The sequence below is a fragment of the Mastigoproctus giganteus genome, chromosome 8, assembly GCF_048544385.1.
Source record: "Mastigoproctus giganteus isolate SK-2022 chromosome 8, ASM4854438v1, whole genome shotgun sequence".
In the NCBI taxonomy this organism is placed as follows: Eukaryota; Metazoa; Arthropoda; class Arachnida; order Uropygi; family Thelyphonidae; genus Mastigoproctus; species Mastigoproctus giganteus.
The window spans coordinates 199,365,867-199,392,460 of record NC_143582.1 but is presented as its reverse complement, the minus strand read 5'-3'; the positions used below and the strand labels follow the sequence as shown (position 1 = coordinate 199,392,460).

Sequence of the window (26,594 nt, the reverse complement as noted above, 5' to 3'; positions counted from 1 at the left end):
TAGTCAGCAGGGTCGAAAACCTCTAGGTACCCTGGTGAAAACGCCTCACTGGGCCAGGGCGCTTTTCCATATAGGGGACTCGGACTCCAAGACTCTACTACTAATTTCTTTCATTGAAAACTATAGGGCGGGTTGCAAACCAAACGTCAGAAGATGCGCATTACCCAGTAGCCATCCATCTAATAATTATTCTCTCTTTCGGTCACTGGAACAATCCCTCCCCACCACCCTCATGTGTATTTCCTAAAAAATGCAACTTACAGAAGCTGTCATTCACCAAATTGTCATAACGATTAAGTTATTCAATCACCAGAATAATGCGAGCCCGGGATGTGTGAAGAGGAAAAGGAAACTCTGACACGCTAGACTGATGGATGCTTCCTTTAAGAAAGCCGCTAGACAAGGCTGATTACAGGAAGAAGTTTGCTTCATTGTTTCCGGAACTGCAGGGGCCGATACAGTTACATGAGTTCTTAATAGACTTCTTATCGCCCAACCGTTTCCTTTACAAGGAGAAGAAATGACGGATTCTTTAGGCTTTCTTCCAAGTTCAACTGACTTTGGGGAATGCCTCTACCGAGATACGACAAGTTGTTTTACACAAAAAGTTATACGCATTTCTAATATCGTTTTTACCATTTCACGAAATTAAAAGATTGATGGCTCAGATGTACCAATCAAGAGAAGACAAAACTGGTATTGTGGACATATATTTAATAATCAATGTACGAAGAGTAATTGCATATTTTTTCTTGTGGGTCCAATAATCTAAGTTCAGTTGCCATCCGAAAGTGGTCTGAGTTGATGATCTCAGTCGAAGTTTAATGTTTTGCCCTGTCTGGTCTTTTAGGGCTCTTCCACTCAACATGCATAGCTCGCCATGATACATTCCTTAATAGGTTCAAGTTTTTCAGTCGATTCTCTGAATTGAATCTTTGGGTTATTTAGAATCCAAATATACAAACGGTGAACTTATTTCTATGGAATAAGATTTATTCTAATTTACCTTCGTTCATCAGTCTCTCCCTGAGTTCTTTTGAAGCTCATTCTTCTATGGAATATCTATTGAGGTATTCCATAGAAGAAGAGAACTCCTCTCTTCCCACAGGGAATAAATTCTTGGATTCAGACATAGCTCTGATCATATTATCAGGCACTTAATCACTAACTCCTGGATTTACATTTAGAAGCATTAAAGGTTCTTTTTTTTGGACGTTGAAGTCATTTTGAAGGAATGTCGCCTGGATCTGATGGTTAACCACTCTTCCTACCTTTAAATTAGCAGCAAACTTTGATACCCCCCCCCCCCCCCTTCGTCGATGTCATTTTAAAGAAAAGCAGTCCCGGAACTGATCCCTGAAGGATCCAACTTGCTACACTGGTCCACTCTAAAGAGATTCGATTTATGACTTCTCTGTCTCGTATATTTTGATCAGCCCCTGATCTAACAAAGAACAGTGCCAGCAATCCTAACTTGCTCCAAAATTCACTATTGAAGGAATTATTAGGCCTTAAGAGAACTGAAAACGTTGGTCTTTTTTGAATTTCCACTCGGCACTCAGGTCGACGTTGCCACAGCACACACAGGCCCTCAATGAGACAATTGGGACACGTGTCAGGACTAGTGCAGTGCACAGGAAGTTGCCTCATATGGGTTACCAGGGTCGTGCAGAGGCAGTGTGATGGTCTTGGGCTGTTTTTCATGGTTTGGCCTGGGACTATTTGTTGTTTTGGACAAAAATTATGGTTGCTGATAAAATAATAATAATAATTGTTGGATTCGTACTGAACCCCCTTTAAGCGAAATTTGGAACGGTTCGACAATATTTTTAAAAGAGCCAAATACGAGGTGTGTCAATAAAGTTCCAGGACTAGTGCAATAAACAGAACACAAAGTGAAGGACCTCAAAAATGGTTTTATTTTTATTCAAGTAATCACCTCCTCATTGAACGCATTTATTATAACGTTCTAAGAGTTTCTGAAATGATACAGCAAAGGCTTCCAAAGAAATGATGTTCAGTTTGGTGGCTACGTTTTTCTGTATGTCTTATATCCAGAAATCTCTTTCATTTGAGGACAGTTTTCACCTTGGCAAAGAGGAGGACGGATGCTTGATCTGCACGATGTCATGTTTCGTCAGAAATGTCTTCACAAGTGCGAAATGGGCGAGGTCATTGTCGTGCAAAAAGGACCAGCTGCCTTTCTTTCGAAATCGGCCTCACCCTGGAATGCGCTTCAATAGTCTTTGAAGCACCTACTTCAAAGACTATTTCAGGTGCAGGTGCTTCAAAGAATAGTTTATTGAAGTTTAAAGTGTATAAATTTTTTTGCTAAACTTTATATGAGTTTTACTGATGTACCGAGAGTCGAATTATTGCATGTGGACGGACGAACGGATATGGTGAAGACAATACGCCAAAAATAATCGACTGATCGCTGTCTAAATAGGATCATTTCTCTTTCATTAATAGCTGAATTAAAATCATTAAATAAGTCATATGAAATCCAAAGCTGCTAAGTATACATTTTCTGTAACAAAACATGACAGTCATCGAATGACTCCGAGCGAAGTTATCAGTTGCACGTGCGCGTTATTAACCACGTTTCAGTAGAGTGTGTAGGAAGTAACCTTGCGGGATAGACAATGAGTATGTCCAACGGAAAACTCTGCCATCACTTTTTTTTGTCTCGTTTTCAAGTGGGCGGTTTTATAAGAGAGCAACAAAATCGTCATAATATGCGAACATTTAGACAGAGAGGAGGGTCATCGACCAAGGACGCTGGAGCAGTCAGACTGGCAATAGCTGCTAACAGTCATGAGTACAGCGTTTAGTGCCCTCCTCATAGCTCTTAACACCTACATACAAAGGTGAGACCGTTTTTACATCTCTAATATTAGCTTAAGCTGCAAAATAAAAACCGAATAATAAAAACAAGATGGGAACGAACACTGGTAAACAAAGCTGGATTATCATTCAGTGGTGCTAAATCGTAAACGTTGTTGCTAACTTTTTTTTTTTGCCCTCACAAGAGATTAAAGGGGTTATTAAGGACGCATCTGTTATAATTCCGCTCCCCTTCTGTACTTCCAGGAAGTAACAAATGCCAACACGTGTTTAATGTCCGGTTCCCATAGTGGTACATGTTTACATCCATATGGTATGTAGAAAAAAATGGTAATAAATTCTCTAAGAGAACCTGTTGCTCACATAGTTTATAATCATTTCATTTAATAGATGTACTTACGTGCATATTTTATTACAACATTTGCTCAAAGATTATCGAAGTCTGAGTTCCAACACGGCACCATCTTTTGGTGTTGTTTGGAAACATTCAACTTTCAAGATGGCGGCACACTAGCAGTGATGCATCATGGTAGAGGGGATCTGTAATCCGAGTTTTGAGTGCAGAATGAACTAAACCTGCTGAAATTTATTGAAGAATGTTGGCCAATAAGGTTAAGTGTTCGGGAGTCAATGGTCAAGTGGATGTATAAGTTTGAGAATGGTATTCAAAGAATTGAGGATTCTCCATTTCTTCTCTGGAGGAATCCAGTCATTAGTGTCTCGTTGGAGGAAGTCGACTATATCGAAGGCTCACATGAATTGTTTTTTTTTTTGTGAAATACAAAGCAAAGGAACTTCCCAATCCTAACAAAGAGGGATTTGGAAGATTCCTTTGGAACTCTATGAGGACATGCATTAGTGGACATTTTTTTTTATTAATCACAAAAACAGCTTATAAAATGCCTTGCATATCCAGCTTATATACAAATATATTAAAATACACAATATAAATAATTACAAAAATAAAATACTTTATATAGCGAATTCTCTATTAATTTTATTATTATTATTATATTAATTTAATTAATATTAGACAACGTACAAGTTAGCGCAAACGCATCATATTAGTACGCAGCAAACTCTGAATTAGCAAAAACAGTATTGTTTTAGTTTAATCTCATATTGTGAATACCTTTATTAATTATAATTAATTATAATTAATTATTAATATTATTAATTAAATTAATAAAATTAAATAACACTAATGAAATCAAATGATATTAATTAATATTATAATAAAATTAATAATATTATTATTGAAATTATAATAATAATTTAATTAATTAAAATAAAATATATTTAAATTAATTTAATTAGCATTAAATTATTCTTATTTATAACTTTTAGGCAATTTTAATCAAAGCACCTTTCAAGAAACTATATTTTAATATAGTTTCTTGAAAGGTGTATATTTTAAAATATATTTTAACTATATTTTAAAATATAAATAAAAAACTGTAAATAATTAATTTCTTATTTTTTTAAAAGTGTAAATACGAGAAAAATAAATAATAAAGTGAATAACAATAATTTAAAATAAGTACTTTATTAAACACAAAAAATGAATTAAAATTATTATATTAATTTATTTAACTAAATTAAAATAAAATATACATTTAAATTAATTTAATTTGCATTAAAATTATTCTTATTTATAAATTTTAGGAAAAATAAGAGAAAAAACAAGAAAATAATGTTCTTCGATCAGTGCGATGGGTCTCTTTTTTTCTTGAGTTAAAAATAAAATGAGCATGGCAAAAAAATCCTTTACATTTGTTTAAAAAAATTAAAAGAATTGACTGATTTTAAATAACAAAATTAATTTTTTTTTCAGCTATAAAATTTAAAGAATTATTGTAAATGACACAAAGAAACACCTTAACCGACTAAAATGTTTTTATTTTATTTTAATAATTTAATATTTGAAATTAAACTCTAATTTTATATTGAAAACTGTTTATACACATTTTTAATAAAATATTGTTAAAATTAGTAAACTGAGTACATACCCTTTATCACTGTTTCAAACACTCATTGCTGTTTTTGACTAATGTTTTTTTTTTAAGTGATTTTTTTTTTTATCGGACTCTGAACTTTCTACTTTCCAAGGTCAATGAACTTTACTTGAAGGTTAATTTGAAAATTACGTTTTTTCAAAAATGGTTTTACCAATTAGTTCTTCATGTCATATAATTTGTTTGTTTTGTTGTTACAATAAAATAGAAGTTCTTTATTAATTTTTTCTTTAGATGGGGCCCCAAATTCCATTTTCCCCCGCTGATTTTAAAGACAAGTTGGTGCAAAGCTGTTCCTTTGAGGGGATGCTTAAATGCAGATTTTACTGTACCTGGTATGAATTGAACTGCTGCACCAAAACAACCAACTAACCAATAAGACTAAATATTTCTCTGTTAGTTAGTCTAAAGTGGGTTTCTAAAGGCTATGAATAAGAAAATAAAGTTCTTGGACTTGAACATAAAATAATTATTAAGGAACAAACAGTTTACGTTCTATTTTTGAGATCAGTATTTTAAACCACAATAGATAGCAGTTAGGTGGCGCCATCTCTTATGAAAGTTAACGGACAAAATGAAACAAAAATGCTATATGATGCTGGGACACGCAGGAAAAAAATTATATATAAATAAATAAATAAATATAAGCATTTCATAGCAAAATGATATTAAAATATGCAACTATTAGGATAGAAAAAATATATATATAAATGGTGAATCTTTTGTAGAAATTTGTTAGCGTTAACTTCAAAAACCTTCTTAGAAGTGATAGACAACGTTCTATCAGAGCTGCAGAAGTTGTTCTGCTCTAAAGAGTCCTCGAATTTCCAAAATAATTCATTTGCATTGAAACGACAACGTTGACCTTTTTGTTATTTAAGCAAAGATATGTAAACTAGTTTTTCATAATTTCTATTGAAATAAAAATGCTAAATGACTTTTGAATCATTGTCCGCCGAACTTTTTGGTTTATTGCCTAATAAAAATATCTAGAACTATCTGTCTTTCCAATAAATCAAATAATTCCACGATTCATTGACTTATTGAAAAAAACGGGTCAAATCTTTGGAGAGAGTGAGGGGGATATCGCCACATGACTAACAAGTAATAACAACAGACAGACATAGCATAAAGATTTAGATCTCCAAAAAGATCATCTTTTATTTCATCAATAATTCTCTGTGGTTTCCAGGTATCTTCGTAGCAAGAACCTTTTGCTCTGTTATCTCTAAACAGAACAATTTTTCGATGGTGTTATCTCTCCTTTTAGAATATGGAGACCCAATTAGTCCCTTGTCAGAGCATCTTCTCGTGAAAGATGGGATCAGCTCAACCGATATGTCTCCATCTAGCTTCTTTCTATATCCAAATATCAAAAATTTTCTGAAAGGGTCAAGTGGTGGCTTCTTTGAAGTACAACAGAACTAAAATCGATATCAGTAAAAGTGAATTCCAGAAATGCTTCCACTCTTGGTGGGAGAGAATGACTCCATGGAGAGCTGTCCAAGGAAATTACTTCGAAGGGCATAGGTAAGTTCAATTTTAACATACGCTACCCTCTAAAAAGTATCCCGACACACGTCGGTTTCAGACTGACGTCACTGCCACTCACTTCGATAATATGCCAGTCCCTCTTTTGCAGCTATAACGCACTCCACTTTCCTGGGTAGGTGTTCCACCAACGAAAGATAGACTGCAGCGGATTCCTCCTGCAATATTGTGACCAGTTTAGCTACCGATGTGGGAGGTGTTAGTCTATTCCTCCCCTACGCTTCAATTCATCTTATGGGTGTTGAAATCGTATTTCTGAGCTGGCCATTCCAACTTTTGTACATTTTTATCCACGTACCATTCTCTAACAGCACCAGGAGTACGACAAGGGGCATTATCCTGTTGTTGAAACAAATGTGGATATGTATCAAAGGAATCATCCAAAATTCTAAGGTAGGCGTCCAAGTTCATGGGTCCTCCACAACCAGCAAAGCTCCTAGGACGTACCGTGAGAAGCAGGCTCACACCATAATTCCACCTACTCTGAACATCGTTAGCACAGCGCACTCTGGTAGCAGACGATCTCCAAGCATTCTTTATACCCAGCTCACCCTTTTGATTGCATTTTGCGGCCAACAGGTTTTAAACTGCAGTGAATCTCAGGGCAGAACAAACTTGCTTTGTGACGAGTTGTCGTGGTATTGAGCAACTTTCAAACAGATGGCTTTGCCATAATATTTAGGTTGAACTACTTCAAACGATGGCCTCTCTAAAATCAATCTTCCATTTATTAAATAACCAGACAGTCTAAAAGCAGATAAAATTTGAACTACAGACCAACACGGTTGTAAACTTCTAACAGAAATGATTTCAAGTTCACAGTATAAACTTTGCCATCGCAAAGAGCTGCAATGGTATTGTACTACTCTCAAATAAATGAAATCGCCTGGGTTGACCTTCTATGGCGGGATTCTTACTATAAGGGTCCCTTGAAAATAACAAGCCTATGTCATTAACGATAAAAATCTGCAATTTTTAAGCTCCTAAATACAGCATACACAAATTTGTTTGATATGGTTTTTAAAATTGTATACAGCTTTCTCGGAGTTCTTGAGCGTGAGGACCTGTCTGGACCAGCTTCGCTATTTTTTGTTCTATTATTTGGAAATAGTGCAAGGCCAACGCATCTACACTATTAAGGCAAAATGTTTTCCAATGAGCCCAAATGCCTGGTGAACACGCCGACCAAAGCCTTCTTGCTTGCCGCAAGAGTCCATGGATCCATCGTGCTTCGTGTCCACTATCCGGCAGATGGTGCTGGTTGCTTAATATGAAGCATCTTTTTCCGGCAAGGAGTAGGATTCCTGGTGTGTATGGAGTCTTTTTTTTTATTTTATTATTTATTGTACTAGACCCTGCCAAATTCTGGCATCCCCATCGTATATTACAATACCATACATACAATATTACAGATACAATTTATACTATCGTACCGAAAATTAGGTACAGCCAATTAAAAGAATGCAACAATGTCCGAAGTCCATCTGATTCACTCCCAAAAAGAAAAGAACTGAAGTCCATCCACACATTTTGGTAGTCCAGAATTGAACAATACAAGGAGCTGCTCAATCCTGTCAAGAACAGCAAGGAGATGCTGAGATGAGCAGCACAAGTAGCTGCCCAGACTAGACGATAACAACACCCTGCACCACAAGGAGATGCTTAGAAGATAACTACTTTCCTCCTTCCAGATGTCAAGAATGGTGTTATTCGAGGGTAAGCAACCCAAGGTTAACCGGGACGGTACCGTACATCCTATGCCTACCCTAATCAATCAAGACTTCGATTCCAATAGCTAGAGGCCAACTTATGCCAATTTGTTCGTAACGTAATCAAACCTATGTTAGCCGTTCTTCTTTAGCGTAATCATCTTGGGTCTGCTCCAGTTGCAGAAGCACATGTCTCCTTCGAAAAACCATCAAAGCAAGGGATTGAAACGCCAGAAAAGGTTCCTTCATTTCAAGAAGGCATGCCTCATATTCTGGCATCCACGACTGAAGAATAGGCACATAACTCACCAATCCTTCTATCATGTCTTGATACTCGTTATTAAAGAAGAACGACAGCTCTTACCAGACCATCTGTACCCTGCTATGTTGCATTTTTTTCCCAGACAGAAAATGGATTTCCAAGACGCCGTGTCATCGGGCCCGCACCAGTGGGTTCAGGAACACAGTGAAGATATCATCCATCTTGATTGGCTTCCAAATTCGCTTGACCTCAGTCCAATTGGACACCTGTAGATGTTTTGGAAGTGGAAGTGAAGCATATCGTATTAAGTAAGTGCTTATAATTCAGTGATCACTCAGTGTATATTTTATAATTATTTATTTTAAGTAAAATATACACTGAACGTGATAAATAATTTAAGAACTGCAAGCTGCTCATACATTGCTGTCGAGAGATGCTGTTTTTAAATTTTTCAAACATAAAAATAATATTTATTTATTTATAAAGGGTCAAGAATTCTTTTGGGACCATTTTTTCCGGTAAAGGAACATATAAAAAAAGAATCATGGATTCAGTTTCCCGAGTGCACTAACCTAAATCTCCATGGAGAGGGGTAAGATGTTTCTTTCTCTCTCTCTTCTTCTTCTTCTTCTTTTCTTTTTGCAGGTAGCTGGCTACTTAAACATGTCAAAGATAGTTTCGCAACTTAATAGAAATACCAGAAAACTCCATTTCAAGTGGGCTGCTCATATGGGAGCGTGTCTGATGTCACAAAAACATGTTTGCTATTTCTAGAGAGTATTTCATCTATTTTTGAATGAAAACATACGTGTGTGTCATCGTGGGAATTTCGACAACTTCATCTTGAACTACAGAAATATGCTTTGATAGTATTCCACAGACAGATGCATTTCCGGTTTGTCAAGTTCTAGATAAAATTTTAAGTTTCTGATCCTTATTTTATTACTTTTCAGGTGTGACTGATTTTAACATTCAAAATGACAGTTTTTAGTTAATATATATATTTAAAAATATACATTTTTGAATTAATGGAATTTCTGAAGTAAATACTCTGCGCATTGCTACAAATATTGATATACCGATAAAAACAAACAGTATCAAACTCTCATTAAATATAAAAATAAAATACTGCACTTTTTGTTACTGGAATTGTATTTGTATTTTGTTAATATAATTGTATATATTTGTAATTTTATCTTGAATTTGTATTTCGTGCGTGTATGTATAAATATTACAATAAATAACATAAAACTGTTTACATTATACACCATTTTAATAATACTAAAAATCATGGAAAGCTAAAAAAAAAAAAAAATTGGCCCGCGTGTCCCTCACAGACATTTTATTTGGCCCGCCATTTATAAAGGTTACCCTCCCGTGATCTAAGAGAAGTATGCGCATGCTTCTGTGAAAATTTAAACATTTTTTTTTATAAAAACAAACTTATCAGTGATAATGTATAGTGGCGCCATCTAACGTGCATAACCAGAAAAACATAAACACTTCATCTCCAAAAATTTTGTTGAAACATAAATATAGCAGTGTTTTAACTTGCCTTATAAGCAGTTATAAGTATATCCGGTCCAAATTGACAGATAAAATGGCTTGAGCATAAATAATATGGAAAGTGAACGTGTATTGACCGTATTTCTGGGGATGAAGCACGTGAAATTTTAGTTATATTATAAAAATAATTAATAATTTTAATAAGCAGATGCTAAAATAAATAAAGAAAATAGATTATAAAAATAAAATGAAATAATTATTTCGAGTTGGTTCGCTTATTCTATTTTTATTTTTTTCGGCATCAAGATTTAAACTTCTTAGTTGTGCAATGGTCTAAATGATAACAGCGTAACAAACTCTGCCTTCAGAACGAGTTGCCTAGGTATTGTAATATGTACTTTAGAATCATACTTCAGCAGTTTCTTCAGGCCCCCATTCTGAGGAAACTGCTGTTGAAGAAAAGCATTGTGGAGGTTAATAATCCTAAAAATCATGGAAAGCTAAAAAAAAATTGGCCCGCGTGTCCCTCCTAAGCAGCCTTAACTTAATTGATTCATTTTCTTAGTATAGTACTGCATAGCATAGGACAGTGCTTCATTCAGTAATAGATTTTATAAACCACGTTGCATTTAAAATCTAATTAATTCTCTCATGAGACGCCACTGTTATTATTCATAAAATATTATTTATATTTTATATTTTAAGTGGTTATTGACAAGATGGTTATAACGGTTATTGACAAAATGATTCGGATTATTATTATTATCTCGATATACATTAAAAAATTTTCCTCTTAGTGATATTTATTCGAGCCAATGGGAGAAGAGGGCGGGGCAATTACGTCACTACAAATGCACAGATAAATAATTACATAGGTCATTTCCTGATTAGATATCAATCATAGTGTCATAGTGTTTGGGTAAGGGGCCACCTGTGGTTTCCCACATCTGCACCATCTGCACCATCAGTACTCTTGTGATGAATACCGAACCTCTGTAGAAGACAGAAAAGTGTTGTGTAGTTTGGTGTTGGGTTCTGTTGTTTGTGCTGGCTACTTGGCTGCAGGGCCCCCTAGTGGGACTCCACATTGCTCGCCACCACCACTGGGAGGTGAGCCAGGCTGTCCACAGTACTCTGGCTGCTCTCCGTCAGGGTTCGCCTGAGCTTCCTGACGGAGAACAAAAGAAAAGCATTCGTGAGGGAGATAGCTGAAGGATGGGAGTAAAAAGGGGGAGGAAGAGCATCAGTGAGTTTCGAGAGGTCTTTTACGTAGAAAAGATTTGACTTACTCCGTCATACCTCTACATTTTACGTAGAAAAGTGTGCCCGGGGGTTGGCGAGCAAAGCGAACAGGGGGCGAAGACCCCTAGTTATCATTATTATTATTTGGTATAGTTTTCTTCCGATAATATTTAAAAAATGTATATTGGGACTTTTTTATTTTTTTCAACTTGCACCACGGGTATTTTTTTATTTATTTATTTATTTTTTTAAATTTTTTTTATTTTTTTATTTTACAACTTTCACCACGGGTAGTTTTTTTTTTTTTTTTTTTCCTCTCCTCTCTTCCCTCTGGAATGGGCCCCCAGAGGTTCCTGGCCCACCTGCTGACAACAGCAGGTGGGTCAGAGTCTCTTTCGAGACGGTACGTGTTTTACTGGGACTGGCCCACCTTCCCGTGGTGTGGACGATACCCAGAATCATCTGTCCAGGTGACTCATGCTTCTGGGTAGCCAAGTGGCCAGAACAGAACAACAGAACACACACATAAAACACACAAACCGTCGTCACACACATCTGGCCCATCTGTAGTGATACTGTTCTTCACAGAGATACGAGGCGGAGTTGAACAAACGTTCTAGGTGCCGCCCTTACATATACACATGTCCACACATGTCCACATGTCCATATTGGGACAGACTAGTTGGAATCCCCTGTTATCATGGGTCCTTATGCTTTGATAATTCTTCAAAAATCGAAGATCGATTTGTATTACTGTATACCCATAAATTGTGGCTGATTTGTCTGTTTTGCTGGACACAAAACTCGTGTTTGCGGGAGGGAAAATCTTGCTATCCAGGTAAGGTCCTCAACAGAACGAATTACTGCTTTAACACGAGTTCACTTGGTGTTGCACTACTTTTAATGGAATGGATCGCCAAAAGATTAATCAACCATTTACTAAAAACTTATTTTGCGATGTCAGGGTCCCTCAGCAGATAACAGGTGGAATTTAGAGTCACCTGTTATCTGATGTGGGGGTGAGAATAAGTCTTTATAATTGATTTATATTTGAAATGAATTGCATATTAGCATTTTGGCAATCTATTTGCTTCAAAGTAGTGCAGTACCAAGGCAACTCGTGGTAAACACGGACTCGTCCTAATTGTATAATTTTGTATCCTAATTATATAATCTGGAAAAGTCAAAATAGCATTCTTTATAATTTCGAACAGCATAACTTCCTTATTTTGCCAGCAGCGACTTCAGATTAAGCAGAATTCGGATTATCGGAACTGTATTGTATTTACGTTTGTAGAGTTGGAACTGAAATTGGATTTTGAAATTAATTCTTTTTTTTTTTCTTTCTTTATTAAGGATTTCTGAAGATAGGGAAGATCATTGAAGAGTGAAGTAACCACGATGGCTTTAATAAAACCCGCTTTTCTTTTACTTCTTGAAGATTGAAAAATCCTGCTCTTCTCTGATTCAGAGGAGCAGGATTTTAAAAAAAAATCGGATTTTAGAGGAGCACATTTTAATAAATATTAAGTATAAACAAATGAAATTTTAACATTTAGAATAATTATCTTTTTTTTTTTTTTATCAGATGGATTTATACAGCATGGATAATGCGATGGTGGTAGCTTCTCTGGTTCGAGTTATGTCCAAAAAACAAGCTTCTTTTACCAGCTTATTTTTTGCAGAATTATTGGAGTCACGTAGGAAAAAAATAAGAGATATATAAAAGTAAAGAATATTTGTAATTATGTTAGAATCTATCTGTACGTTTCGTGTGGTGTGGATGAAAGAGAAATCGAGCCAGTCAATACAGAGATGAATATTCTCTTTTTATTTCATGAACGCACAGCTTGGACAAATGGAAGGTTCTATGCAAATTACTATACAAGATGTTCATTCAACAATCTTAAGTAGAAGAAAGTCAGAATCAGTACGATTGTCTTAACCTGACAGTGAGTGAAAGAGTTCTAAGGGCTACCACGGTGTCACTTGTCTGGAACGGGAAGTGGACGAGAGTTAGCGACAATGGAGTCGTGTTGGAATGGATTCATCACGAAAGGGCTGGATGGGGGACGTCACGGAAGGAACTGTCTGTCTTCTGGAAGAATAACATCGTTGAGGGACGTAAAGAGGCGTTTTCCTTGACGGATGGAGCACACACACGACGTGTCCACTGCCACCCAGTGTGGACGCCACGGCTCTCCTGCAGTTCTTCCATAAACTTGAACCCAAGACTTCTTTGGCCGGCATACGGACATCACTTCTTCTGAGGAAAAGGGATTTTGGGAAAAGAGAGAGAGAGAGAGAGAGAAATTGCTTGAGAGGCTAAACATCGAAAGGTTTAACTAATATAAAGACAAATAACAAGTTTCTTAATCTTATGTCATAAAGAATGTTCACAGGAGAAAGGTGTTCTCAGTGTATATAAATTAATTTCAGTTCACACTGCAATATTTGCCTAAATAGACGATCCCTTTATCCATAGCAGCAAGTGGCGCTTAATGCCTTGCCCTTAATGCCATACTGCTGAATGCCTTGCCCTTAATGCCATACTGCTTTTCCCAACTGCATGGAAAACAGCAAATTTAAAACTAATACTGAAAAATCCTACCAAAAATCCAAAATTTCCGGATTCATATCGAACCATCGCACTGCTCCCAGTGGCAAGCAAATTGTTTGAAAGATTATTCCATGTGAGAGTTATAAAACACTATGAAGCGGCAGGCCTACATGCCAGAAATCAGTATGGCTTCAGACCAGGATCCTCAACTGTGGACGCACTGGGAAACTTGCTAAGGATATTCCAGGATTGTAGACGAAAGTATCTGCTGCTCATCTCTGTTGACTTTGCTGAAGCGTTTGATTCACTTTGGTGGCCAGGCGTCCTGGCAAGGTTGAGGGAGGCTGAGGTGCCTCTTAACCTCTACAAAGTAACTGAAAGCTATTTAACGCAAAGAAGAGTGGAAATCAACGTACACTATCAAAAAATAACAAGAGAGGTGCACAGAGGATGTCCGCAGAGGTCGGTGCTCGGGCCGCTCCTGTGGACAATGGTCCTCGATGAATTCCTGACGACGGATCTGGGTTCTGTGGCAGCACACGCCTACGCGGACGACTTGACATTGACGGTAGGACTCGCGGGCCGAATTGGAGACGCTGGCAAATCAGGCACTGCAGCGGCTGCAGCAATGGGCATCAAAGAACCAGCTGAAAATATCGTCAGACAAGACCTCATCGATCCTTCTAAAGGGGACTCTACAACTACAACGACCCCCGCAAATTAAAATCAACAATATAACAATCAAATTTGTGAGCCAACTGAAGTATCTGGGCGTTATCCTAGTTAAAAACCTGACGTTCCAGCCACATCTGAGATACATAAGAAGAAAAATCAGAGGATACTCTGGACTGGTAACCAGAATCACAAGGAAAGATTGGGGACTCAAGAAAAAAAACACTGATTCTTTACTATAAAAAACTTCCTGCCATCAATCACCTACGCAGCAGCGGTGTGGTATCCAAAAACGACACTGGTAGTCAACAAAAGAACACTAGAAATGACCCAAAGGACCATAGTGCTATCAACAACGCGTGCTTGCAGCACGGTAAGTACCCCAGTATTGCAAGTACTTGCTGGAGCGCTCCCTCTGGACTTGGAGGCAGTTCGGGCGGGGCTACTGTTTTTGCTGGCCAGGGGAGTGGCCGCTACCCACCAAGGATACACGACTGACCCGGCGGGTAACCTAAAAAACGAAAAAATTAGGCTACAGACCCACCTCCTAGATCTTTGGCAGAGAAGGTGGACAGAGACTACAAAAGGCGAAGTAACAAAAAGATTTCTACCAGACCTCCGAAAAATATACCCAAAGCAGCCACCGTGGTACTTCCCAGGGTACCATATGGCAACACTATTAACCGGACACGGACCCTACAAGGAGAAGCTGTTTGGCTTCCGACTCGTTGAGGACCCAAACTGTATATGTGGGAAAGCGAAAGCTGGAGCCACATAGTCTATGATTGTCAACACTATGAAGACCTCAGAGGGCTACTAATAACAAGGTTGAGATACCTCCCAAAAGGACTGGAGCACCACTTCCTGGACACTGAGGATGAATATAGGGCGCTCTCCCAGTATGCGCAAGACCTATTCACCAGGAGAAAAACACTAATAGCTATCTACAGCAACGTACACAGAGATTGACAAAAATCCCCGCCAAATGTGACAGAAAACTGAAACCCCGCAGGGGACCAGTACTTGGACAAGAAGGGTGCTGATCACAAGGAAAAGAAAAGCAAGGACGGGGCTCGCCCCATGTGTGACAAAACAGAACAGAATGCAGCACAGAGAGTAGAGAACAGACTAAACGCAGCACAGCTGCAAACAGCCTGATGGCGATCTGAAGAGGGCATTCTAGCCCTCTTCACCTATTATTCCCTCTTCACCTATTATTCCCACTTCCTTGTGGGGGGAAGGGGACGTTTTATGTTCCCTCTCCTCCACCCCCAAACTTCTACTCTGGTGGGTCATGGGCATGCCCCACTGAAAACTGGGGCTATCTACTCTATTGGCCCCATATTTTTGTCTTTTCCCCCAATCTTCGGTCTTCCTCCCCTCTCTACCTTCATCATAGCGAAAGTCCCACACGTCAAAAACTTAATATGATAAAATTACCTTACGCCCAAAACTCGGCCTAGCAAACCAAAGCGATATTACCCCTACGATAGCGCAGATTTTTTATTTATTTATATTTTTTCCCTTTATTTATTTATTTTACTGTAGTAAACGACAAGAAAGATACTTGAATTGAATTCAAGATCACATGTTCATGATCTTGAATTCAATTCCTGTATTATGCGATTCCATCAACGATATTCGGTAGACATAATGATTTTAATATATTTCCGTTACTTTATGCCACTGCAAATGGGAAAGGTTTCTAATATTTTGGACGGTAGTATATTTCTAAACCATTATACTGTATATTTAAAATTTTGAGGTGTACTGTCTGGGATGTAATTAATTGCATTTCAATTGTCAAATCGAATAAAAATAGTTTAGTTATGCAATTTAAATGGGAGGTTAAAAAGAGAATGTTCCAAGAACCCAATTAATCAATCAATTAATTAATATAAAACATAAATATACAAAATTAATATAAAAATATAAAAAAAAATTATCACCAAAATTAATATCAAAATCATATGTTAACTCTCCACTTTGTTTCTGCGCCTTTCAATTTTATAATTTTATATCTCTTATATATTACAATTTATTTATTATTTTATATTATTTATGTATTATAATTTATTTATTTATATATTATTGTTTAACATTATTTAGGCTGTCTACAAAAACCTTTTTAAGAAAAAATCAAAACTTACCACCAAAGCCTCTGCAAGGTTTACCAGGAGAGCGACATCTCGTGGCAAAAACCCAAGTTTCTGGATGTATTTCGACCATTTGCAGATCAGCATTCATACCAATTTCGACCTGTTCAAAACTTTGATTGGAGCTACAGACTTCTATCATGCTGACGTCATCTAGTAAGGAACGCTTTAGGGGAACGACGGGAAGAAACGCTGTAAGCTACACACCCACACACACAAAAAAAAAAAAAACGTGTATAAATCTCATTAGAGTATAACCCATATCACTTCTTTATAAGTTTAAAATACTGAGGATAAACATCCATTTCAATGTATTATTTATAATCACTCAGGGCCGGCTTTAGGGAAGGTCAGTGGGCATTGACCTATGTAAAATTAATCATTCTAAAAAATGAAAATCTTCGCATCAGCTGGAGGGGGTACCATCAGTCAATGTGGCCTAGGGTAGCCATGAGCCTGCCCTGTAATCACTATTACAAGAACAGTGATTATAAATAGTATATCGAGTTCGGGAAATTCGACCATTCTATTAAAAGAAACATTAAAAGAAAATACCTGTTGTTGTTGATCTGTTTGAGATGGATGCCTCCTGTGCGATTCTCTGATGTATGAGGCTAAAAATGAAGAAATTGTGGTAAATACACAATACCCCACACACACTGATAAATCTTAATCAAGAAGACTAACAAATCTTTTAATTTTGCTATTCGTTTATTTATAGTTAACTCAAATTAAGGAAATTAATTAAAATTAATTTTCAGATTTACTTTTGCGTGTTTAAAAATCTCTCTGAAATGCCATTAGATTTAAACAGCGAAGATCTCGCCGTCTGTCGGTTAAAATATTCATTATATATAATCTAAATATGAAATAAATTTTAAAAAGTTTAAAATATTTTAAAAGTAAACGTTTAAAATTTTTAATAAGCGAACTGACACCTCTTAGGTTCCACGCCACCTTTTTTGGAGCTCTGGTTTGAGCCTACGCTACCGGGTTGAGTTTATCAATTTTCATCATTAATCGCTTTTAATAAAGTATAAAAATACCTATAAATAAGAAAAATAATTGGCGCTCAACGCCCCTCCTGACTGCTCGTACGTCTTGCCCTCTCTTTAACATAATTTGTGTTCTCGAGCTGCCAACTGATTTTCTCCCTAAAATAAGTTCTTTTTTTTTCTCCTTAGTATAAAATAAGCTATCTGGTAACTTAGCATTGCAGTCCACGTTTTATAATTCGCTTTTTATAAGGATGACAATTTTATCCTATATGCATAATGTGTCTATTGTCTACACAATGTCTGTTCGTCCGTCCTCATGTAATAACTCGACTCCCAATGGTTGTATTTCCATGAAATTTTACATTTTGGGACTTTTAGAAAGATTTGTCGAGACATTCCAAATTTTATTAAAATCAGATTAATAGAAATCCAAAAAATATCATTTATTTGTCCATCCGTCCGCATGTTTAAAATTACTTTAAGTTAGATTTCATGAAAAAGCAATAAAACAACAATGATGTAAGTTCTGGAATACGCTCTTCTTAATTTCTATCAGATACGCAAGATATTCAGATACAATTTCTGCATGGTGGATAGTCGCGTGATCTTCTTGAACGAATCCATCTCAATCCGAATGAAAATGAAGCAACGAAGGGTGAAGTTGGTCCGATACAACAGAAAGCTATTTTGGAGGTAACAAGACCTTTACACGTATGAGCGGATCCAGTCCATACCAACAGAACATATCCAATACTATGATACCACCTTCAGCCATCTGCTTGACTGGTGGACTCGAGACAGTCTGGATGCATGGCTTCACGCCACATTTCACCCTGCTATTGGTGCAAAAGCGTAAATCGAGACTTGTGAGACCACATGAGAAGAACACTGGCTTGTAACTGGGCATCAGAACAGATTAATATTTATTAGCAGAGTAGGCGTAGAGTGTGGGTAGTGTTCTGATTACCGGTGGGTGTCTGCTCTGCTCTACCTTCCTCAACTTCCAATGTTTGCTGTTCACCTAGTTGAATCTCCTCTGTTCCGTTGTGTGCTGCTAAGGGTTTCAGCTTGGACTATATTCTGATTTAGTGATCGTATATACTGCTCGTATATACTTGACGAACTGCTCATGATGGTCGGATTTAATATGCTTTCTCGTGACTTGTTTCTAACAGTGTTTACAGTTTGCCAAGATGTACCTCATGTGGAGGGCACATCTTTGGTGAACCGATCACTTCTTTTGGACTTCGTTGAATTAAGTCAGCTAACGTGGATTCTTCTTTCTGGTAGCACCTTTATTAAGTCTGAACTTCAATGTCCACTTTTTATAATTGATGGACTGATGGAATTTTAGTGAGCTTCCTGTCTGTTGTTCTTCTGTAGTTCTTCCTGAGCATCTTTTACTGGACTGGACTAACTGGATCTTGTTTTATATATGTATATGTATGGTATAAGTATGGTATCGTATGTTATGGTGGGAACCAGTTTTTGGGTGCGCAGATAGCAGGTGCCTGGTGAGGCTCCACGTGCCAGGGATCTGCTATGCGTACTGATAATACCCAAAAAAAAAAAAAAAAAAAAGAAATAGAGAAGAAGTGTTCATGTTCTGATATGTACATTAATGATAAGTCCACTAGTTGCATTTAAGTCATTGCATCTCAAGGGGATGCATTGAGATCAACAGTTGGTATCATACAGGAGAAGGAAAGAACAGTCCAGCTTGATAGTATGTATTATATTATATGTATTACATAAATTATTTGTACGGTATTTTATATAGGTGGCAGGATTGCTAGAAAGCTGGCTAGAACCTCCAGGTTTAATAAATAAATAAATAAAACATGTTCCACACAGTCCAATCTTGGCGTTGGCAACACCATTCCAGTCGACTAGGCACGCAACTTCCAAATTCCAGATTCTTTCTTTGCAAATGGCAAAAGGTTTCTAAATTTTTGACCATTGTAGTAGATATGCCATCCTAGCCTAAGAGTTAACACAACTGGCCCAACTCATGAAACTAATAATTATCGTTATTGATTTATGAATCAATCGTGATAGATAAGTTGTATTACAAATTAAGTATAAAATGTCAAACGTTATCAAATATGACATACACTGAAAGGACACTAAAATAGGACCACCTATTTGAAGTCTTTTCAGTGTATGATGTGTGAGTATGTGTAGAGCTGGTACGTAGTGGTACATGCCAATAAGCATGAGTAGAACAAGAGATATGATCATTGGTACAAGGTTGGGAATCGTGTCCATCTACAACATAGCGCATCTAGTTGGCAAATGCACCAAGAGTGATACGCACGAAACAAAGCAACAGCCTTGCACAATATCTATGGTGCAAAATCGATGATGCATACACGGGATGAGAGATGACCGCACGGATCGTGCGGACCAACAGGAATAACAGTGGAGCAACTGATCACAGGGTGCGATGTGGGGCAGCACACAGAGCTTTGCAGTGGAATTATTCGACGTGCTCTCAATCTGATGGGTCAACAGTGGCCAGTGCACTGTGCCACCAGGCCAGACGTGTTCATTATTGGAAGGATGAGTCTTGGCCCAAGACTTCATTCTTCTCCAGTGGCCTCCCAATTCACCTGACTTAACCTCAATAAAACAATTGTGGAATGAAATCGAACGGCTGCCAAATCTGTAGATCCAGTGTGAGACTATGATGGAAAGCTATACAGACTGCTTGGAGATCCATTAAGGTTTACAAAGAGTTTATTCTATAGTGCAGGGGTCGAAATGGAAAATTTTACTAAAAGGAACCCGTTTTAAATTAAATATCTTATATTAAAAAAAATAAACTATCTTATCTTTAATAATCAAGTATGTACGTGACTTGATCGATACGTATGACGAATGAAATGGTCCTATTCATTTGGAGTTAAAAACACGCCCAGGGTGGGTCTCGAATCCACGACCCCGAGATTAAGAGTCTCGTGCTCTACCGACTGAGCTAGCCAGGCTGACCTCCGAAAATTCTCGGAATACAAGAGATTGAAGGTTGTGGGTTCTTAGAGATGAAACTGAATCTCACAACAAACTTTTCCACTTAGGAAACTGCTAACATTTAGGCACCCTGCAGGCTGACTTGCATTCATAAGTGAAGATGATTTCCATCAATTACAACTTGGGCTTTGCTTCTCTTATGTTCGCTTTCGATATGACAGAATGATTGCCAGAACTTGTTCAATTATTCAAAGGGTGCAGTACATCTTTAACATCTAGGGTGTACTGATAGCTAAAGCAATGTTTGTGCGAGTCACATAAGTTTAAGTAATTAATATATCAAGGGAAGTCGAGAACCGACAGTAGTGAGATGTTAGACAATTTGATAAGGAATTATATTTCTCGGAGATCATATACAGGACTCTCGAGAGCTATATTAGATGTAGGATGATTGGGCTAAATTCGTTGAGTCAAGGCAAATTGGATCATCACCAGTATGCATTTTTAATGAGACTGGGGAACGCTGCTTCTGTTGAGATTTTCCCTGGTGGATAAAGATTAGCAGATTGTTGTTATGAGTAGAAGATTACCATAATAAGATTATATTCAAGTTCTATGAATCAGAAATTTATCAGTCCGTGAGGTGCTGCTCGCTGGCAGGTGTATAGAAGGGAAAGTTACTTGTTTATTGCAAAAGCGTGAGGAAGACATCAAGGTTAGAGAAGATAGTTGATGCTGAACTCTCATCTTCCTCGCTTTTATGGATTTTCAAAAGTTCAATAGGCTAGCCGTTAATGACAGTGGTCAATCTTGTTGTTATCAATGTCTGCCAACGAACCAAGCAGTAGATGGTACATAAGAGATTCAGCTGGTGTCAGTTTGTACACTTTTGTCATGATGTTGATATATAACAGATGAACGTGTAAGACTGGGGATAGAAAGAAAATTTTTCATCGTTCTTGTAGAATTTTCGATGGCAGCGTGCTCTACGAACGTTGTTGATTTCTTCCATTAATTAATATCATTTTCAAGAAGGTCTAATCTTTCTAATTATTTCATCGATACTTTTGGTGATGCCAAGCCATAGAAAACATATCATGATCCATTTTAGACAAAAATTCTTCTTATTTTCGGGGTGGGGAAGGTTGAGGACCATCCATAGATGCTGAACCCAAGTCCCAAAATCTTCCCCATCTTAAATTGCATGTTAATCATTTTCTTACGGTTTAACTGATAATGTTAATCCGTAGTAGATATTTTAATACATGCGATATTTAAAATAAAACAGTAACTCAAACTGAATAATTAAATTTCATATTTAAATTTAAAATTTTATTTATACTATGAAATTTCAGTTACCATAATAAAAAAAAACATAAATTTTTCCAAAATTATGGGGTGTTTATTAGATAGCGTTGCTCGAAGCAAGATTTGTGGATAGTTTTAGTTTTGTTTTTCAGTCGAGTTAAGTATGGGTCTGTAAGGATTATCTGAAAGCATCTGCGAATGATTCTATTGCTAGACTGAGTGTTTTTGGTGTCATGGGAGAAACTGTGGGTGGTTAGAACTTTGAAAATAATTCATGGTTATTAGTTGGAAAGCTAACGTAATCACTTTAGATTCGATGGAAGCACTCCCTGGTGACACTAACAGCCTTCCTCTTGAAATAATCTTGTCTGAATCTTTCTGAATGGTTGTGCAGATTTATTGTAGGGAGGATGAGTTTTGGAAACAAAAATACTTTCTTTTTCTAAGACCACTGTCTTATTGAAGACCTTAGTTTCCCTAAGAGACCTGAATGATTAATAACTTCTCTTTCCTTTACGAAATCGGTGAAGCTGCCATTTTCAATCTTATGTCTTTGTCAATAATTCCCAGCTGGCCAGCTATAAACGGACACCACTCTTTTATTGATTTGTCATTGATTTCAATCATTAATATTCACTTTTAATTACTCGTTTTCTAAAAATAGAAGTAATTAAGAAAGCAGCGTAGTTATTAAGAATTATGGTCGCAGTACTATTAGGATTGGTAGATCATTTACCAAATGGTATTTGTTATATTTATGAGCTTGGCAAGGGAATAAAAGTTAATAATATGATCACCAACTCCTTTGATCTGTTTTAATGTCTCCAAAGAATACACAGCGATAGGTTATCAATATTAATATTTCCGAAATAACATTAGTTTTTTTTTTAAAATACACTTGGGAACCAAACAAGTCCACTGTCTTTGTGTTGAATGTGAGAGAGAGAGAGAGATAATCTTTTATTACCCTTCACGGCCATAAAGCCAGGGGCTTACAGTTTCCCCTGGCTTTATGGTAATATTTGGTAATATTTTTCATTTAAGAAATAAACTTCACTAGATTGGTAGTCATAGAGTTGTAGTAAACTCCCAGTGAACATTTTATAGTTGTCTGCCCTGTTGTTGTCCTCAAAAAAATTTATTTCATTCGTTATCTTTCTCGAAGGATTTAATGTTCATCGTTGGCGAATACACTATCTTTGCATTTTATTTTCCAGGTACAAGATTCATGCCACTGTTCCACTAGCACAAAAGCAACAGCACAAACCAGAATGTAGTCGTAAAAGGGTCCCGATAACTTTGAAATATCTTCAGATGTGACATTTCTTAGTAGATAAGTCCTGTGTATCGGATTAATTCATGAGTATGGTATGATCTGTTGTATAGATTCGAGGCGACAGTAGTATGATTGTGAATGCAAGATCGACAGAATTAACAGACTTGCCGGGTGGAATGATACTTCAATGGCATTGAAAATCCCTAGGTCGATGGTTGGTGGCGTGATCTGCAAATAGAAGAGGACTAATGCTGAAACAAAACGACCCGGAAAAATCTCCGAAGTTGACAGAACGTGAGAACAGCAGTGCAAAGAATCGTCCGCTCGGAACAGAGGTCGATATTGTCGCAGCATATATAGGCCCTCAGTGAGACAATTAGGACATGCAGCACTAGTACAATGTTCAAGACGCTGCATGATATGAGTTAGCACGGTCGTGTAACCGTCCAAAAGCCACTAATGATTCCGACTAATGCCAGATGACGTCTAGTCTGATGTAAGACCCACCATTCTTGGACGGCAAGCTGTGCTTTTAAGTGGCGATTGACTGTACGTGGTCTATCAGTCTGATGTTCGTACCTAGGTATGACGGATACCAGGACAAAGCTCCCTGCTGAACTGTATCGTCCCGACAACAAAAAAATCTCAGTTTCTGGAGGGAGAAACCTTTGCTATCTACGACTGGGACCCACTAGGATTGTGGTAGAACAGTCGAACTGCAGAAAACTAACCACTGTAACGAGATCGAGAAAACTCCCGACTCCAGAAGTTTTCAACCAGAAGAAATAATAATTAAATGAAATATAAAATTTCATGAAAATTAGTCCAATGGAAGTTCATCTATCACGTGAACGGACATGGTGAAAACAATAAGATGGTGAACTCAGCGTTAAAAATACAAAAGTCCACCATATTTATATTGAAAACATTTTTCATTATTGGTCAGTTTATAATTTCCAATTTTATGGGGTTAAAAGATATTTTCCTGTAACTTCTTAAATTCTAGATAAATACCTCTTAAATAACGAAAAAGGAAAATTATTTATTACCAAGAAACAGAGGTTTATTGTTTATTCGAATTCAACTAAAACATGCTTCATGATATTTCAATTTATGTCCCATATCTAGGAGAAATAAAATGAAGGATTTTATGAGTATTTATTTACTTCGATATCTGAGCACTCTGAAAATTTGAAAAGCCAACACGAGATGTTTCTTTAAAGCTATTTATGGTTATCATAATGAGAATGGAAAGTCGTGATTTTCTATAAATTTAATCCGGTCTGATGATCTATATAAGGCATATGCCTAGTGCAATACTGGCCTGTTATTCTGCGTAAGCAGGGTTTAGTAATATTTTGGGGACCAGCAATTGTTAGACCAATTGTAAGACCAACTAGCAGTACTCTTAAGCGGACTTCGAGAAAACTGTCCAAAAGGATTAAGTTTATTAGGAAAGAAATGTCCATTCTTCAAGAGAAGGAACAGTTTTCTTGTCGTTATTTAGCTAGAAGGTTTGGAAAAGACTAGGAAGAATTCTTCCTCTACAGATTTTCATTGCAATTGTCTTTAAACACTGCTCACAAGAAAAAAAAAGTGTATAAACTGTTTATTAAATCTATGAAATCATTGTCTGTTATTTATTACATTTACCATTTAAAAATGATACTAATCTTCAGTATATTTATACAAAAAATCGGCAAGAAATTCTAAATATGTTTTATAGAAAACAATAGAAAATTCAAGAGTAAAGTAAACTTTTGAATTTAATTTTTAATTAAATTTCTTTAAATTTTAATAAATAAATGTAAACTTAGACATATTTTCCTTTTATATAAGCTCAAAATGGGTCAAATACAAAATGCATTTGGCAAAATGTTTTGCCAAATGCACGAAAGTTAAAATTTTTACCAAATTAAAATTATTTGGTAAATCGTATAAATATAAAGCAACTGCAGAAAATTACCTGTTCATTCAGGTTGTTTTTGCTATTAATAAAAATATTATAAACATTAAACGTTGGAAAAACGAAAAGGCAATTTTATATAAAATAGATTATTTTAATGAGGAACAATGATTTCGATAAATATTGACTACAGAGCATGCATATTTTTGTAATTTTAATTTAATTATCTTACCTGTTATTCCACTCAGAAAAACTATCATTACAGCTAGCCCTAGGATGATCTTTTTTCCTGATATAAACCCTGTTTTAAGACTGATACACTCCATCTGTGTTGCTTTAAATAAAACAAAAAAATTATAAAAAAAAATAGTACGTATTCATAAAATTAATTTAACTTATTCTTTTTCTATTTAACTTATTAATTTAACTTATTTTAGGATCAGCTCATACTCATACATATAAGCATGCAAGGAAACGTTTTTTGGTAAATAAGATTCTGTAAAATTTGATGTTATTAAAAATACTAAAGTGTATAATATAAACCTTAATATATTATAGTTATATAGTTATAATATGGCACAGATAATAATTATAGTTGTATTTTTTATAGTTAAACTGTAGTTATAGTATAATATTACAAATATTATTTAATTATTTTTTAAAAAATCTTATTGATAAGTTTTATGAAACTGGGTTAATTACGTTTCATAAATATCATAACTTTCGTTTTATTTTATAATTTTTTTTTTTATAAAAATAACTTAGTGTTTCGTTTATTTATCGGTAAGAATAAAAAAATATTTATTCCCTCAAAGGAAATGCAAATTTTTATAAAAAACCGTTCTCTGCCTAAATAATTAAAATTGATTAAAGAAGAGTACCATGCATTAATTAGTTGGTAATTGAAGACGAGAATTCTTCTTAATTTAAATTAAAGTTGTCATTTTTAATTATCATAATTCAGTTTGGACTTTGAATAATAATCTTCCCTGGAAGCGTACAGGCTCGAATTCACAACCGTCTTACTATGGTCGCGTATTGGACCACGGCAGATCCAAAAGTAAATAGACACGAGCCAGCCAGGATTCGAACCTGGAATCTTCTGATCCGTAGTCAGACGCGTTATCCGTTGCGCCACTGGCCCGTTCTGGATTAAAAGGCTCGTTTATAGTTCATCTTGTGTCTCTCTCACATCAAATTCAGCCATACCAAAGTCACTTGAGTTAAAATTCGGTGAGTATCGGAATATGCGCAGTGGAACATTTCATATCAACCTACTTTGCATAACAGCCAAAAAGTTAACTCTCTGTTGCCAATGGATGAATTATACTGATGGCTGACAGCTTGTCCCTGGCTTTTCTAAAAGCACCTCCCCCTAATATAAATCCTCTAATACTAACTAGATTTCGTGTGACTACATGATGAACACGTTTCAGAAGAGAACATTTTGCTGCTTCCTGTACTCAGAATCCATAAACTTCCATTAAATCACCTTCCATTTGTCACCATGAAATATCCGAAGAAGAGATATCCGCTAGGGGTTTTAAATTGGCACGGTAAAGGGAAATTTGTTATTCAAGTTCCGGATATTTAATACGGATATGATCTATTAATCC

At 36.3% G+C, this 26,594-nt stretch overlaps 1 protein-coding gene and 2 non-coding genes across 3 annotated transcripts in view; all 3 read right to left on the bottom strand.

Moving 5' to 3' along the window:
* Window positions 1-12,994: 12,994 nt before the first annotated feature.
* LOC150082165 (uncharacterized) overlaps window positions 12,995-26,594 on the bottom strand; it is a 30,427-nt gene continuing 16,827 nt past the window's right edge. Inside the window, exons 2-5 of the mRNA XM_090380022.1 lie at window positions 25,211-25,312; window positions 17,076-17,134; window positions 16,515-16,719; window positions 12,995-13,398 (exon numbers count right to left, since the gene is read on the bottom strand). Coding sequence (XP_090236148.1) covers window positions 13,208-13,398; window positions 16,515-16,719; window positions 17,076-17,134; window positions 25,211-25,304 — 549 coding nt within the window. The 5' untranslated portion in view covers window positions 25,305-25,312 and the 3' untranslated portion in view covers window positions 12,995-13,207. The remainder of the gene's footprint in view (window positions 13,399-16,514; window positions 16,720-17,075; window positions 17,135-25,210; window positions 25,313-26,594) is intronic.
* On the bottom strand, window positions 20,433-20,505 carry TRNAK-CUU (transfer RNA lysine (anticodon CUU)). Its single transcript has one exon. It is a non-coding gene; the product is annotated as a tRNA-Lys (tRNA).
* On the bottom strand, window positions 26,050-26,122 carry TRNAR-ACG (transfer RNA arginine (anticodon ACG)). Its single transcript has one exon. It is a non-coding gene; the product is annotated as a tRNA-Arg (tRNA).